The sequence below is a fragment of the Sminthopsis crassicaudata genome, chromosome 2 (genome assembly GCF_048593235.1).
Source record: "Sminthopsis crassicaudata isolate SCR6 chromosome 2, ASM4859323v1, whole genome shotgun sequence".
Classification (NCBI taxonomy): domain Eukaryota; kingdom Metazoa; phylum Chordata; class Mammalia; order Dasyuromorphia; family Dasyuridae; genus Sminthopsis; species Sminthopsis crassicaudata.
Genome location: NC_133618.1, coordinates 184,256,367 through 184,273,823, shown reverse-complemented (window position 1 = coordinate 184,273,823; position 17,457 = coordinate 184,256,367). Strand labels below are relative to the sequence as shown.

The 17,457-nt window shown below is 31.2% G+C and overlaps 1 protein-coding gene across 1 annotated transcript in view; it reads right to left on the bottom strand.

Moving 5' to 3' along the window:
- Positions 1-17,457, bottom strand: part of CSMD1 (CUB and Sushi multiple domains 1) — a 2,669,009-nt gene that overhangs the window by 292,555 nt on the left and 2,358,997 nt on the right. The window contains 2 exon segments of the mRNA XM_074287957.1: positions 1,337-1,525; positions 17,089-17,298. Of these exon segments, the coding sequence (XP_074144058.1) occupies positions 1,337-1,525; positions 17,089-17,298 (399 nt within the window).

Here is a 17,457-nt window from a genome sequence, read left to right as displayed (position 1 = left end):
ATGAAAATACTTTAGACCTTTGATCTATTATGAATATCAAAAGATTCCCTGAAAAGATCTTGAATACACCTCCACCCCAAGGATGCACAGACCACATTCTGAGAACTTCCACTCTGGAGGATTCTCTAAGACACTTAAAGCTTCATAAAAATGGTACTGACCCATATTCATAGGTCCTACCTTGAGAGTTACTTATACCAATAAAATCACAAAGACAAGTTGCTTTTCCTATCTTTATGTGCTAGGTACTTCATTGAAAGGAATTTTTTTTTTAGACTTTACATTGTAATCCTTTTATCTTCTTTATTAAACTTATTTATTTTTAATTTATACATATGTAAATATATATATGTATATATATTTACATGTATATATATATATATATACATATATATATATATATATTTCTTTTCTTTATATGACATTTATTTTCAAATGTATCTCTTCTCACTTCTCTACCCAAGAGGAAATGCCTTGTATCAATTAATAAAAATGAGAGGAGAATTTTTTTTTTTAATTAGCCAACAGATTTTCTAAGTCTGAAAGGATATGTAATATCCCATATTTGCAGTTCCCAAGTCAAGATGAAATTTATAATTAAGTGTGATAATTTACTATAACTAAAAGTTTTAAGTGATCAGTTTCCCCTTGAACACATGGAATGTAAGTATTCAAGGACTTTATTGTTTAGGTTCTAAAATACTACTTTTGCACACTTGTCTATCTCTATTCCTCTCAATGAAACTTCTATTTCAACTAAATTGAACTATAATTGCAGAAAATCCTTACTTGCTTGCCTCTACATCATTATTCTTGCTAATTCCTCTAACTGAAATACTCACCTTTTACACTTACCCATTAACCTGGAAGTGTCTTCCTTCTTTACAATTTTGTCTCTTGAAATATTTCCAAAGACTCAAACTTTCTCCTCCTACACTAGTTGACTTTATTCTTCCACAGCCTCTATCTCCCAAACTAGATCTTGATCTCTCTTCTCTGAGCCTTATAATAAATCTCTATTAAAAGAAGGTACCAATACCCTACCATCTAGTACAGATATGTATAGTCTTGCTTTATTTTAAGTTCCTTAGAAGGAGGAACTATATCTTTTTTACTTTCATATTTCCCTACAAAGCCTAGCAGAATAGTACGATAAATTCTAATTATTTTGCAGAATAAATTTGCACAAATAATTATTTGCACAGTAAATAATAATGCATGAATATTAATATATACAATGGCGAGTATCTAGGAAACTTTTTTAAAAACATGAAAAGAGTCCACAACAGCATCAAAAGAAAGAAAAAGAACTACTATGACAAATTTATTAACATACCATCACATCGTGGAAAGGGATAATTCCAGTTTCTGTTGATCCCATGCTGACAAGTAAGGACAGGATGACCTATTAGAACATATCCAGGGTAGCATTCAAATGATATGGACTGTCCCACACTGTAATCCGAGTTGACCATATACCCATTTTGAAATGGTGGCGGATCAGGGCAATTTTGTAACTCATATGCTAAAGAAAACAAAAGAAACAAACAAACAAACATACAAAAAAAGGACACATTTATTACATTAAGTTAGGAGGCATCAAGTAATTGAAGATATTATTGTACTTTGCCAAAATGAATTACCTGACTGATCAGTTATCACTACAAAAAAAAAAAAAAAAAAAAATAGAACACTCCAATTATTGCAGGTAACACAGATTCTATATGATGTTTTAATTTAACACTTTAAATATTTTATTAGTACTTCTAAAAAAAAGTCACTCTAAGGAACTTTATTTTTTGTTAAATAAGAGAGTCATATGGCCCCTTTTTTCTTTTCTAAAAGCAATTTATTGAAATATCTTTAAAAGTGACACTTTTCAAGTCACCAAGTGCATTAAGAACTATTATGACAACTCTTGCTTACAAAATATGTTTACTTTGGAGGCAACAAAGAATATAAACAAGAAAGGATTTGAAATATATTTAGAAAGAAGGCTATACAAAATGAATGTCATGAAAATGCAATATAAATTCCAATAAAGAGAACATATAATAACTTTTTTTTGATTGTTAATGTTAACATCTTTCACTTTTAAGTACACTTCATAGATTCATAGAATTGCAAATTCACATCTTTCTATAGGAAAGGTAAAAGCATTCTAATTCACTTCATCTGAACAGAAATCTCTGTAAGATCTCTAACAATTATATTTAATTTGAACTTAAATGCCTCTAGAGGAGGATCCTCCAAATTCACATGACAGTCAATTTTTGGATAATTCTATTTATTCAGCAGTTTAACCACAAGTATAGTTGCTTGTCATGTTTGACGTTTTGTGACTCCATTTGGGGTTTTCTTGGCAAGGTAGTAGAATGGTTTGCCATTTCAATCTACAACTCACTTTACAGTTGAGGAACTAAGGCAAAGAGGGGTAAGTGAATTGATCAGGTTCACATAGCTAGTAAATTTTTGAGGTCAAATTTGAATTCAAAAAAATGAGTCTTCCTTCCTTCAAGCCTTCTGACATTTACTAGTTATGTGACTCTTGGCAAATCATTTCATATTTGTTTGCCTCCATTTCCTCATCTATAAAATGAAGATAATAATAGCACCTACCTCACAGGGCTCTTGTAAAGATAAATGACAAATTCTTAAAAAGCTTTGCAAACCTAAAAATGCTATAAATGCTAGCTAATACTAATAATAGTTAACATTCCTACACTATTTTCATGTTTGCAAAACACTTTAATTTAACAAACTTTTGTATTATATGTTATCATATTTTTAAATAAGGAAGTAGAGGCCCTTAAAGATTAAACGCCTTACCTTTGGTAACACAACTAGTAAATATTCAAAAGTGGGTTTCAAAACTTGCTCACTTTTTACTCTATATCCAGAGTGCTGGACCACTTTACTAGATGATGGGTTCACTTGTTATTTTAAACTCTTCATGAGCCCAGGGACTAGCAAGCCATGTCCTTCTATCCTCCACTAACTCCCAAATCCAAGGCCAGCATTTCAATGACACTGTCTATCCATCTCATCATTTGCTGTCACCTTCTCTTTTTTCCTTCAATCTTTCCCAACATCAGGGTCTTTTCCAATGAACCCTGTCTTCTCATTGTGTGGATAAAGTGTATGCCAGATGAAAATCCTTCAAATACTTAAAGACAGTTCTTATGTTATCGAAAGCCTTTTTTACTCTCCAGGATAAACAATATTTATTCACCTAAACTGGCCTCCCCCTTTTTGACTCAACCAAGTCTCCTCTGATAGGTGAGTCTTTTTGCCTTCTTACAGAGAATCATTTCCCTACACTTCTTTCTGCAGTCCTTATCTGAATACAATCATGAATTGGTTGGTTGGTTGGTTGTTGTCCTTCATTCTCAAAAAAAAAAAAAAAAAAAAAAAAAAAAAAAACTGACATCATTATGTTAGAGTCAATTTACAGTGTATCCAGCTGTGGCTGATCAAACCAATACAAGCTCAGAATGCTCTGACACAGGTTGGACATAGTCCATGTGAACATTTGGGGTAGCTTCTCTAATTCTGCACATCTTATGTTAAATCTGACCAAGACTTTTGATACTGTTAGTTATGAGGGCTTATGGAAAATTATGTTAAAATTCAGTTGCCTGGAAAAGTTCATCAATTTTATGATGACATGCTTGTCCTGACAATTGGCAATTCTCTCGAGCTTTTCCAGTCAACAATAGAGTGAAAAAAGGATATGTACTTGTTCCCATGGTTTTTTAGCATTATGTTTTTAGCCATGTTGTCAAACACCTTCAAAAAGGACAAACATGGAATCAAATCAGATTACCATCACATTGATGGTAAATTCTTCAATCATGAATCAATGATTCAGTGAATGATCCATTTACTCTTTTGTACCCTGTATTCTATTGTTGTTCAGTCATTTCAATTGTGTCCAGCTCTCTATGTCCCTATTTAGGTTTTCTTGGTGGAGAGAATAGATGATTTCCTTTCCCAGCTCATTTACAGTTGAGGAAACTGAGGAAGTGGAATAAGTTCATTTAAAAAGTAAGAAAATAATTTTCATTACTTTTTAAGTCATGCCAGAATATACCTCACTTCATGTAGCTCAGCTGGCACAGTACATAGAATCCTTGACCTAGACTCAGTATCTGACTTCAAATCTGACTAAGACACTTTTTAAGTTGTGTAACTTGAGCAAGTCATTTTACTTCTGTCTGTCTCAATTTCCTATCTCTAAAATGGAGGTAATAATAATACCACATTCCAGGATTTTGTGAGATTCAAATAAGATAATATTTGGAAAGTGCCTTGCAAGCTTCATTGTGCTACGTATTTGTCAGCTAGTTATTTTTCCCCAAATATAAGAATCTTATTTTTCGATTGTAGAGATATTCCTAATCTTGCTACTTTTTGGAAAAAAATTTCTTACACAAAATCCCAAAATGAAAGGAGATCCTAAAATTATAGCTCAAGTGTTTCCAATACATTCATAGAGTCATTTCCAATACATTCATAGAGTCATATCATTTCATCCAACATCTGATCATCTATAGCTCTTCATCAGGCTCCCAGTTTTGACAAATTATAATATGCTTTTGAAGATGGTTAATATTCACACTTTTAGTTCTGAATTTCTCTTTCTGTTAATGTGTTAGTGATCACATCAGTTTTGAAATGAATATATATAGAAATGTAGGCTGTTCTAAAACCCACCAACTTCACAAAAAAAAAAAAAAAGTTTTTTATTTCCTTTTGTATTATGAGTAAGAGGTTCATGATTGCAATTTTTGAGGTAAGTTCTTTAATAGGTCTCAGTTTGACTGACATATTTATGTTAATAGTAAGAATAACTGTAAACAAACTGGTAGATGAGTGAAATTCAGTAAAGCCCAGCACTGTCTAATTATCATTTTTTTAAACTGAATTACCAACATAATAGGTAGATTAGAGGAATTCTGCAGACATGGAATAACAAAATTTCAAAACATTTTCATGGAGGGCAATATGGAGATATCAGTAGGAGATTAAAACTGTTTGGGGGATTTTAAATTAGTTAAATCATCAGACATTAATTGTGGTGATTGGTATCAACAAAGAAAGATATTAGTAGTAGAATGTCCTACAGAACCATATTTAGTCCTATTCTGTTCCATATTCTTTATCAGTAAATTAGATGAAGGGATAAATACTATTAGTTGGATGGCTAACCTACCAGATGGCAGAATTAGAATCCAAACATGATCTCAATAAATGAGAATGATGGGCTGAACACATTATTATGACACTTTCCTTAGGTTAAATGTAGTCTTTAAAACTTGGACTAAAAATTATCTCACAGATATAGGGTTTGAGAGAAGTAAGTCATGAGGAAAAAAATGGGCTTTTATATGTATACAGCAATCTCAATATCAATCAGCTGTGTGATTTCATAGCTAAAATAGTCTAATGTCATCTTAGACTACATTAATATAAATATGGTATACTTCATGATAAAAGTGGTAGTGCGATAGTCATTTAGGATATTGTATTTTGGGATCTTACAACATTTTAGAAAAAGTATTAACAATTTGCAGTGCATCCAATTTAAGCACCAAAATGGTGAGGTAATTGTAAACCATATCAAAATTAGAGTTGATTTAAGGAATGGAAATGTTAATCCTGATGAAAAGGGATATTTGCTGGGAGTCTGGGAAGTAGAAAAAATGCAATGTTCTAGAAAGGCTGTCTTTTAGAAAGAGGATTAGACATATATTATTTGACCTAAAAAAGCAAAACAGCCAATGGGAAGAAATTATAGGGAGATAGGTTTGGGTATCATGTGAAGAAAATATTCTAATTATTAAAGCTATTTAGTAATAGAATGAGTGTACCTTAAGGGAATGTGAGGAATAATAAAGAACGATAATGGTTTCTTTATGATTTGAGGTCTTCAAAGAGAGGCTGATTGCCATTTTTTTCAGCATGTTGTAATTTTGACATGTACATAGAACTAGATGTACTCTAAAATTCTTTTAATATGTAATTCTAATATCCATAATTTTTATGCAAAGGAGTGGCAAAAATAGTGACATATTTATTCCCTGAGTTTTTGGAAGTATGTCCACATTACTTGTAATTCCAAGAGAAGAATTGTGGCTCTGTAAGACAATCCAGGTTTCAGTATCTTTAGTTATATCAGAATACTGAATTTGATATTTTTCTTCATTAAGACTTAGTCAATAAGTAGTTATTGATTAATGATGGCTACAATCATAATCATAAAAAAGAAGGATCTATATTTATTCTTTTTCCCCATTGATCTTACTTATAAGGTCAACTTATGATTTATGTGTGAGTACACACATTTGGGAGAGGTTCTCCCAGAGAGACACAGAGACAAACTGGAATTCTCAAATCCTGACTAAAGATACACAAGTTTCCTTTTATGATGTGTTTTCATTATTGGTTGTTTGCCCTTCATTCTTGAAGACAACCTTGACATCAGAGATGTGAAGCTGTGACATGCAAGTGAATTGGATTTAAATGAGGGAAAGTTGTGCAAAGTCACCAACCTCACTTTTTCCTACAGAGTCACAGGGGCAACATATAGACCAGGATGACTGGAGATGGCCCTGCATGCAATGGGAGACTTTGTCCTTTTTAAGTTAAATTCTTTAATAGGTTTTAGTTTGACTGATGCATTTATGTTAATAGTAAGAATAACTGAAAACAAGCATAAAATGTTCTGTACATCTATTTGAGTTTGAATCTGTGAGCAGGGGAGTTTATACATAAGGCTATAATTAGGTATCTGGGTAGATAAAGATGAAGATAAGCTAGGAGAAATAAGAAATTGAGTGCTGGGCCTAAAGTCAGAAAGATTAATCTTCTTGAGTTAAAATCTGATTTTAGATACTTAGTAGCTATATGAAGCTGGTCAAATTGCTTAACCCCATTTGCCTCAATTTTCTCAACTATAAAATGAGCTGGAGAAACAAATGGCAAACTAATGTGAGCTGAGTAATATGGGAAAAGGTCAAGTAATTCTGCAAATCTATATAAATTCTTGTAAAGTTTTCATTACAAGTTTACAATTTATTTTAACAATATTGTACAATTACAAATATTACAATTTTTTTTCAAAACTGTACTGTGAAATAAGTGTACAAAAGCACAAACATCCATGCCTATGATCAAATAATGCAGGTCATTTTCACTGATATGAACTGAGTTAAGTAGCAATTTGTGTTTGAAAGAAAGACCACAAAAAGTGATGGCTATCATTTGTCTAAAAATGAATAGAAACTGGTTTTTGAACTACTGCAGTAACAATGAAAGGCAAAGTTGCAGGAAGATCTCAAGGCTTTTCAGGATTTTTTTTCCCTTTCTTTTTCTTCTTTCTTTTTCTTTCTTTTTTTTTTTTTTTCTTTTAATGAGATGGAATGTAATTCTACCTGTGATTGTTCCCACTATACTCTCAGTGTGCAGTCCAAATGAGATTAGTATCTTCCTTTTAATCATACACTTCAAGCACATGTCTAAACATCCAAAGTGAAAAGCTAAAAATATATTCCATTTGGGAGAGTCAGCAAGACCTACCTAACCAGGAATACCAGAGTCCACAAATAACAGATGTATCTGGATTTGTTGGAGGCAATTCTGGGAGCTCAGCAAAGCCCCAAAGCCTTCATCTCAGTATCATGTTCACAATTTAATCAAACTATGCTGTACAAGTCTGTATCTATTAGAGCTATAAATGGCAATGCTAATAATTGTTTACTCTTGATTATTATAAAACATTTTGAAGTAATTATTTAAGTTAATTTAACTTGTGGCAATATTTGCATATATTTTCCAAACCTCTTATATATATATAAGTATATATATATATATACATATATATATATATATATATATATATATATACACATATACAGGAAACAGAAGAAAAGTGTTTTTAATTCATGTCTGTCAATATTCTCAACATTTCTAATGGATCTGAAATTGCATCATCTGGCATTCCTCTCCATAATGTAGAAACTAACCAGAACTCTTTCCTCTTTCAGTGTCACTTTTCATGTCCTCCCCAAGTGAATCATGGGGAGATAGGAGTGAGGTCTAACAATTCACAGAGGAAAAATCAAGTGGATAAAAATATCTATTGTCCTAATTCCATGTAGTTAGTAACATTTTCTAATTTAAAGATTTTGCCTTATAATTATGATTATTTAAAATTTTATCTATGCATAATAAAAATAGCTATTGCCTAGCTGTTTGCTTAGTCAAGCACTTCAAATGTTAGGTGTTATACCATTTAAACCTCATAATGATAAAATGAGAGTGTTATGGTAGGTATGCTTATCTCCATTTTAAAGGTGATAAAACTGAGGATTTAAAAGATTAATTGGTTTGCCTAAGGCTTCACTATTATTATTTTGGTATAATACAAACCCAGGTTTTCTAGACTCTTTAATTATACTTTTCATTACCATTTGTTATAATAAGGTTATATAATTATGCACAATTTTGTTTAAATCTCCAAAAGCAAAATATTACTAAAACAAAAAGGACATTTGAGAATGAAGAGAAAAAAAAATATATCAACTGAACAGTCAAGAAAGTGACAGTGCACATAGAATTATTGGCAGTGATAAGTAAAAGGAATTAGGGAGATCCTCTGGTCTAATACCTTTCTTCATTTTATAAATGCCTTGCCCAAAGTCACAAAAATATCAGTAGCAAAACAAAGACTTTTCTCTAATTATGCTATTTTTTGTTATTCTACACATTGTTTTCTCTGAGGACTTGGGGAAATTTTGTAGCTTTGGTTGCTCTCAGAACAGGAAGAATGCTTCTGGTTACAAAAGGTCTATAGAAATTTTAGAAAAAGCAGAAGGAAGATAATGCCAATTCCTAATCTTTTAAGCACAGACCTATCTAGCAAGGCAATTAAAGAATGCCCAGATAAGCAGGATGTTGTTTTAGGAAATTCACTCCTGCTCATAAAAAAGAGGAGGCAGGAAGACTAGTCTACCTGTCAAGAATTTCTGAGTGTTAATACCAACAGTGACCTACAATGACTCTGTGACACAAGGCAAATCACTTCACAGCTAACATGCTACAATTAGAAGTTACTAAAAGTGTTGGGTCTGCCTTAGTAGAGGAAATTTCTTTCCTAAGAGTTGTTTATACAATTGAATCACAAGCCTGGTCCAGAATACAAAGAGAAGTGCTTGAAACTCAAGAAATGGAAAAGATACTCTCATTTCTAGTTTTGTATTAAATATTAAAAAAAATAAAAGATAGATGCATCTGACAAAATATGCCCAAATATATTCAAATAGATCAGTTTTATTAACATAAATTTGTTTTTAAATCACAAATTGACTTTCTAAACAAAGCCCAGATTAGCCAAAAGCATCTCATTCCCTACTAATGACTCACTCCATCTCGTGATATAGTACAAGATCTTATCCACACTCCTCTTCATAAGAAATAAACTTATTTCTTCACATTCTTTGGCATCACCCTATTTTAGACTGTCTAAAATATGGACAATACAGAAGAAAAAAAATAAAGACTTCATGCATATGTAATGAATGGTAAATTTATATGAATCTCCACTATAATCCCAGTAATAGAGAAATTAAGTGACACAAGTATACTCTGTAATCATTCTGAAACTGTGTTCCCTTTTGATCTGTAAAATTAACACTCTGAAACTGTGTTCCCTTTTGATCTTGGAATCTCAGACCTTCTTGAGAAAGCATATCTCCCCAGACAAGTTAAGTGCCATTATTCAATTAGAAATCTTGGTCAAAAAGCACCCCACTGATCTTTTGGGATGCCAGATCTTTCAGGAAATTCCAATTGGAGATCTGGGCCAGATATTGATAAACAGCTAGGCCTGGGGACTTTGGCTTTCTTTTCAGCCTGAAACCTGAGCTTCAAGATTCCTTTTTAAAGGGCAATTTCTGAACTCATTCTTTGCAGAATGTCCAAAGTAGGACCCTACTTGCTGAGAAAGCATTCTCTTCTCAGTACCAGCTTCCATTTCCCTAATAGGACTTTGCCACTAAAGAAGTCAGTTTCTTAGCAAAACTGGCTTCCTATCCAACAATAAACTTCCATTCATGCCATTAATATTTTGGGATTCATGAATTCTTTCACAAAGAACCTACATCGACCGAAAGGGGATTTCCATAACTCTCTGACTGCCACTAACATCATCATTAAGGATCTAAAAAAATTCAGTTTAATATGTTATTTATTTAAATCTTTAATTTAATTTAATTTAAATAAATCTTTAAAATTGAACATCAATGTAAATAAAATCTGCATAATCAAGAATCACAAAAAGATAAAATATATTTATTTTTTAAAGATACAACTTTGCTAAAATGGATTTTTGAAACCATGTATGGTGAGAGGAGGTTTCTTGCATTAGATGGAGGAGTTTTCTCTATTTACATTTGGCTTTGTGCATTGTAATCCAGTTCAGGATGCCTTGGTCTTTTACAAAACAGCCAATTTAATGTTATAAAATACTACATAGTTATCATTTATGCTCCTAAATCAAGTATTCTACTCCTTTGTTTCCTTATGTGGTGACCCTAGAATCTTGAAGACTTAGGTCTACAAAACCTAAATTCTTAAACATTTTTATTATTTTGGAAAGCTGGAAGATGGGTTTCATTGTCTATATTTATCTTAGTCCACTTAAAATCTAAATAATTTAAGGAGGGAAAAAAGAGGGGAAAGAAAGAAGCATTTATACAACACTCCACTAAGTATCTGGCTCTGTGCTAAGCTCTGTGTTAATTACAAATATTATCTCACTTAAACCTTGCAATAATCCTCTAAGGTAATACATAATAATAGTAGTAGGAAACAACACTTATCATTCACAATTTACAGGTAAGGAATGTAAGGTAAACAAAGATCATTTGGGAGCAAACTGTAAGACCAGGATTACATTGCTGATAAGTACCTAATAAAGATGGAATTAAAATTACAGTCTTCCTGACTCCAAGCCCCATGCAATGCACCAGCTAGTTGCTTCAAGTTTAATAAATCCCCTAATTTAACAGATCCCCGAATCACATTATCATTCCCTCTGTCATATATAATGAGTGGTAAATTTATATGAATCTCCACTATAACTCCAGTAATAGAGAAATTAAGTCTACAGATCTTCCATAATAGATCTGTGGAGTATTCTGTCCTATCTCATATTCTGGTTAATAATGTTATTTATTATTCATAAATCACAGAATATCAGAATCAAAACATAAACAATTGTTAAATTCCCACTATGTACTTATTAATGTTACCAATTGATTTATTTTTTTTGTAAATTCTAAATGTATGTTGTAGTGTTTTTGTAAACATCAGCTATCACTGATATGTCTGAAACAAAAAGATGCTAGTTAATAGAGATTTTGTAGAAACTTATATAAATTATATCTTACTATAAATGTACAAAACTTAACAAGTCTATTTAAAATTTCATGCTACCTTGATTTGTTTAAAGACATTATAATTCCTTATGTTGGAAAATAAATTCAAAAGTTACTAAGTCTATTTTCAAAGATGATTAGGAAAAAAAATCTATATATTCTAAAATATTTATAGCAGCATACTTTATGGTGGCAAAGAACTAAAAATTACAAGATTGCCCATCAATCAATGAATGGCTAAACAATTTGTGGTACATAAATGTAGCGAGCTGTTGTCTCCAGAAGCTGCCAGATCGCTCTCTGGGAAGAGATCTGCTGTGTCTACTCAAATCTTTCAGACAGATTCTTCTTCCTGTAATTAACCATTGTCTCCAGGCAGTTGCTGTTAACTCTTGTCCAGAGAAGTGACTTCCCTTCCTGCAGAGAGCCCCGTCAGGCCTGATGTAATGCAGAGACCTCTCATCTCTGGAGTGGTGTCCTCTTTTATCCTCCCAGAGAATGGGCGTGGGATAATGCAAGGGCTTCTGGGAAGAACCACTTCAGCCAATGAGCTTGCTCCTTCTATCAAGTCAACCTGAGTTCTCACCTTGTAATTGTCCAGACAACCTGAATTCTCACCTTGTCACTGTCCAGACAACCTGAGTTCTCACCTAGTAATCCTAACACATAAAGATAATGGAATATTATTATAATTCTATAAAAAATGATGAGCAAACTGATATTAGAAAGACCTGGAGAGATTTACATGAACTTATGATGAGTAAAACAAAGACAACCAGGAATACATCATACATAATAATAGCAAGAATATGAAATACTTAGTTCTTCTCAGTAGTTCTAAGAACCAAAGCGGTCCCAATAAGACTTTGGATAGAAAATGCCATCTGCATCCAGAAAAAGAACTATGGAAAATGAATGTAAACTAATACATGCTATATTCCTTTCTTTATTCTGTTTTTTTATTTATTTTTTAATCTCTTCCATGGTTTTTCCCTTTTGCTCTGATTTTTCTCTCCCAACATGACTCATAAGGTAATGTGTATTGAAATAAATAAATTTACCAGAAATAAATGTGCCAGATATATTATGATTTTGGGGTCCCCTGATTTTATGGAGGCTTCTGTTCCAGCAATGTCAGTGATTCTAGATTTTCTGCCTCAGAAAACTCCCATACCCAATATGTCCCATTCTTACCACTCCTTATTCAAATACCTTCTGGCCTTAGGAAACTCCCATAGATCAAACTCCTGAGACAATAGTCTGACTGATAATTTGATCAAAAATTCCCACAAAATGCATGTTGACATAAAAAAATTCAATATCATATTTAATAAAGCAGTTAGGTAGCAGTGTAGATAAATCTATGGGCCTAGAGGCATGAAGACTTGAGTTCAAATCGACTTAAAAATACTATCTAATTGTGTGATTTGACCTTTACCCACCTTAATTTCTAATCTGTAAAATAGGGATAAATAATAGCACCGCCTCCATGCTCATTGGAAGGAACAAATGTGATAATATTTGTAAAATGTTTTTCAAACCCAAAGGGCAGCTAGATTGCATAGTGGATGAAGCACTAGGGTTGGAATCAGGAAAATGTATCTTCATGAGTTCAAATCTGACTTCAGATACTTCCTATGTGTGACCCTAGCCAAATTACTTAACCTTGTTTGCCTCAGTTTCTTCATCGGTAAAATGAGCTGGAGAACATGGAAAACCACTTCAAAGTTTCTGCCAAGAAAACTCCCCAAAATAGGATCATGAAGTGTCAGACATGACTCACATGTCTGAATAACAAACTGCAAACCATAAAATGCTATATTATGTACTGTTACTATTGTTGATGTTATCTAAAGTCTGCAAAATATATATCACATTTTGGTCAAAAACCTTTGTGAAGCAGGTAAAAAAAGTACTTGGTCTGAATCTATAATTGTTTAGTTAGTTCCTAGTGTGAAAAGTCCCTTCTTCACTAACTCTTCTATAATTTAGAATCTTGAGAGCTTTGAGTAACAAATGATCTATCCAAGGTCATATAAGTAGCATATCAGAAGAATGACTTTCTCTTAGGTCTTTCTGACACCAAAAATAGTTCTCTATCCCCTATATCATGGTGCCTCTGACTAGAGGTATTATACTTCTCAGTTTATAATAAGATATATAATAATAATAATAATAATAATAATAATAATAATAAGATTATATATAAGATATATATATATATATAATTATATATAAGATATATATATATATATATATATATATATATATATATATATATATATATATATATATATATATATATATATATATATATATATATATATATATATATATATATATATATATATAAAAGAGAAAATTAGAACTGAAAAGGTTAAGCAACTCATGGTCACATCATGTATAAATGTTTTGGCAGGATGCTTTGAACCCAAATGTTTCTACCTAACTACAAAATTACTACTATCTTATATTATATCATGCTGCATTTAGAGATATCATTTAACATGTAATATGAAGGATTTAAAAAACAATATGTAATATAAATGAAAATGAACTGCTTTGTAAAATTATATATTTTCATTAGCAATTGGTTGGTTGAAAATATCTTCTGTGCAAACATATCTTCTTTCTACTTGTTGCTATTGTTTGCTTTAGAATATGACCTAGGGGACAGCTAGGTGGCCTAGTGGATAGAGCACCAGCCTTGAATTCAGGAGGATCTGAGTTCAAATCTGGCCTCAAACACCTAACACTTCCTAACTGTGTGACCCTGGGCAAGTCACTTAACCCAGCCTCAGGAAAAAAAAAAAAAATAGAATATGACCTAACTTAATTTTTGTTAAGTGTCAAGTTTTCTATTTGCACAAGTTCTATTCCAGAAATTTTATATCATGACAGCTACATTCACTGGTAACATTTTTGCCCTTTATATATACTTATAAATAAATGACAGCTATTTAAATAGCAGGTATATATCATATGTATCAGCTGATACATATCTATGATCTATGTATCTTTTATGACTTATTAATTAGACCCTTAACTTATAAATCATAAGTAGGACTTATAAATTTTGATGTGAACTACAAATCAGTGCAATAGTTCATTTTGCCAATTCGTAAACTATATAAATGACAAACACTGATAAACTATCTAATTAAAACTGAAAATGTATACTTCAAGCAGTTATGACATTGTACAACAAAATAGAAAACCTTTAATTATAATATGCTTTACCTTTTTATAAATGTACTTACACATTAATGTTATGCAAAGTAATCGCTTAACATGGAAAAATATAGTTCTACAAGCAGAGTATAGCAATTTGAATTCATTACACTTAAGTTAAGAGGATGCAGTTACCATATTTAACATGTATTGGTCTACCTGCTTTCTGAAGCAGGGGGTGGAGGGAAGGAGAGGAAAAATTGGAACAAAATGTTTTGCAATTGTCAATGAAGAAAAATTACCCATGTATATATATTGTAAATAAAAAGCTATAATAAAAAAAGAGTATCCAGTTATCAAAATATATTGTCAACCAACAAACTCTTTTATCTTTACATGATGCCAAACTAGGCTAATCTTTTTTTGTTTTCCAGATTCAATTGTAGAAGCATTAACAACCTTAGTTGGATAATAGTCAATGTAGATAAAACAATGAAATTCATCTGACAATAGAAGCAGTATGCAAAGGAAGGATATATTATGTAAGGTAAAAAATAATAATAATAAAAATATGTAAATATGTCTCCCACACATAGAGAAATTTGCCATTGTATTTTTGCAATAAAATATTAAATTCACAAGAAAATGATTTCTGGCACTACACTAGGAAGAATCTTTGAAAAGTTACTAATCAATGCTAATCTAGTAATAGTGCACCAGAAGTTTATATTGGTAATGCAATTATTTAATATTGTGTCCACTGATTTGGATGATAATATGTGGAACTTGTTTATTAATTTAGTAAATTAAAAAGTGTTATGATAAAAAAAATAAAATAGTACTAAATATAAAAAATTTAAATACTGTAAAGGTATTTATTTCCCAGTAAAAAACATAAAATGCAACAGACCTCAATGGATTTAGTAAACTCAGGGATAAATAACTAGTCAAATACAAAATGACTTATCAGAATTCCTATGGTAAATAATCACTACTTACTGCTTAAATTAAACATGAACCACATTCATCTTCCAGTACTGAACCCCATTCCTATAATAGATTGAGTATGTGAGGGGGTGCAGGTATGGATACATAATATATATACACACACACTTAAAGATACAAAGAAAATGACATGTAAAAATCAAGAATAGATAAAATGATTAAAAACTCAGAATAAGATTTAAGGAAAATTGTAAAAGGATTATTTTTTTTTGGAATTTGTAGTGTTATGTGATATTTTGTAAGATTATATATTGACAAATATGAACTTTGTCTTTTCATTATAACTACTTTGAATTCATTATATATGTATATATATATATATATACATATATAAAGATTTTCAATGAATTATATTTTTTCCTTTTTTAAAAATCAGTATGTTGAACACTGGAATATGAAAATTTAAAAGCAATTTTAAATTCAAAAGGGAGCTTAACTACTATATTCTTCACTATTCCATTTCCAAGGTTATTCTATCAATATAGAAGCATTTATTAAGTACTTATCATCTGCTAGGCAATGTGCTACCAAACTTAAGTTTTTGAATTACACGTAAATCCCACTAGGTTAATATTTTCACTGCCAGCCCATTTTAATATTTTAGAAAAAAATGAATAATTTGTTTTTAGTGAGGAGAAAAATCACATTTACATTCCCTTCTGCCCAATATTAATGAACACTTTCCTTCTAGCTTTCAGATGTAGTTCCATAAAATATATACACAGACATGTAAACAGAAAAATTATTAAAACATACATTTAATGCATTTTAAGATGATTTTAGATAAAGAATGTCACAGTATTTGTTTATTTGACTTGGAATCAGGAAGACCTAGTTTCATCTTCCATTGTAAGCACAACATAGGTGTGTTATCCTAGGAAAATATTCGATTTTCCGATTCACTTTTCTGATTTGTAAAATTAATAAAATGAGAAGCATATAATCTATAAGGTTTTTAAAAGGATCAGAAAATAAAATTTTCACAGAGTGCTTTGCAAAACCTTCAAGACCCAGATAAATACCACATCATCATTTTTTTAAAAGTATAATCAAGCTTTGAAATAAATTTACAGACACCTACAATTTAATGAAGTTTCCTCTTCTATTCTCTGGCTTACCTGAATCCTATACCTAAACTTTATTTGTGGTCTTCAGAACAAAAATCAGAAAGGCCAAAAGCCTCAAAACATAGGATTTTGGTAATGAGTAATAGAAGCAGTGAAAAAAGATTTGTGGCTCTAAGGAGTAAGAAAGGCCACAGTACTTGATGATGATATTGATAATCATTACATGTATGTATATAATGTGCATATTTGCAAGTTTACATAAATACAGTAGCTGATTTTTGCTACAGTAGCTGATATTGCTACAACTTAATAGAACTTTTTAAACAGATTATTTTGCCATTAACTAAAAAAATAAACAACTGGAAGTTGAAGTGAAGAATCATTCAAAATTAATTAATTCTTACCTTGATAAGCAAGTTTAAATCCTTGCCTGTTTTGAGAATGATCACTATAAAAATGGATGAGTGTCTCATGTGTTGTGCTTAGCAGGGCTGATGGCATATCAGTTCCACTAAACTGGCCAATCATAGGACTTGTATGAAAAGGTCCATTTTGAATTTCAAGATAATCATGATTAGCTTCTGTAGAAAAATTCAGAAATTGAATATGTGCACCTATAAAAAGAAAATTTTAAATCAGTAGATATAAAACATGCAAGTCAGAAAACCTACAATAATCTATGAATTTCATACATATTCACATTTTTATGAACAAATAAATAAATGTATGTGAATGTGCACATGTATCTTACACATTTACAATTAAAAATGACT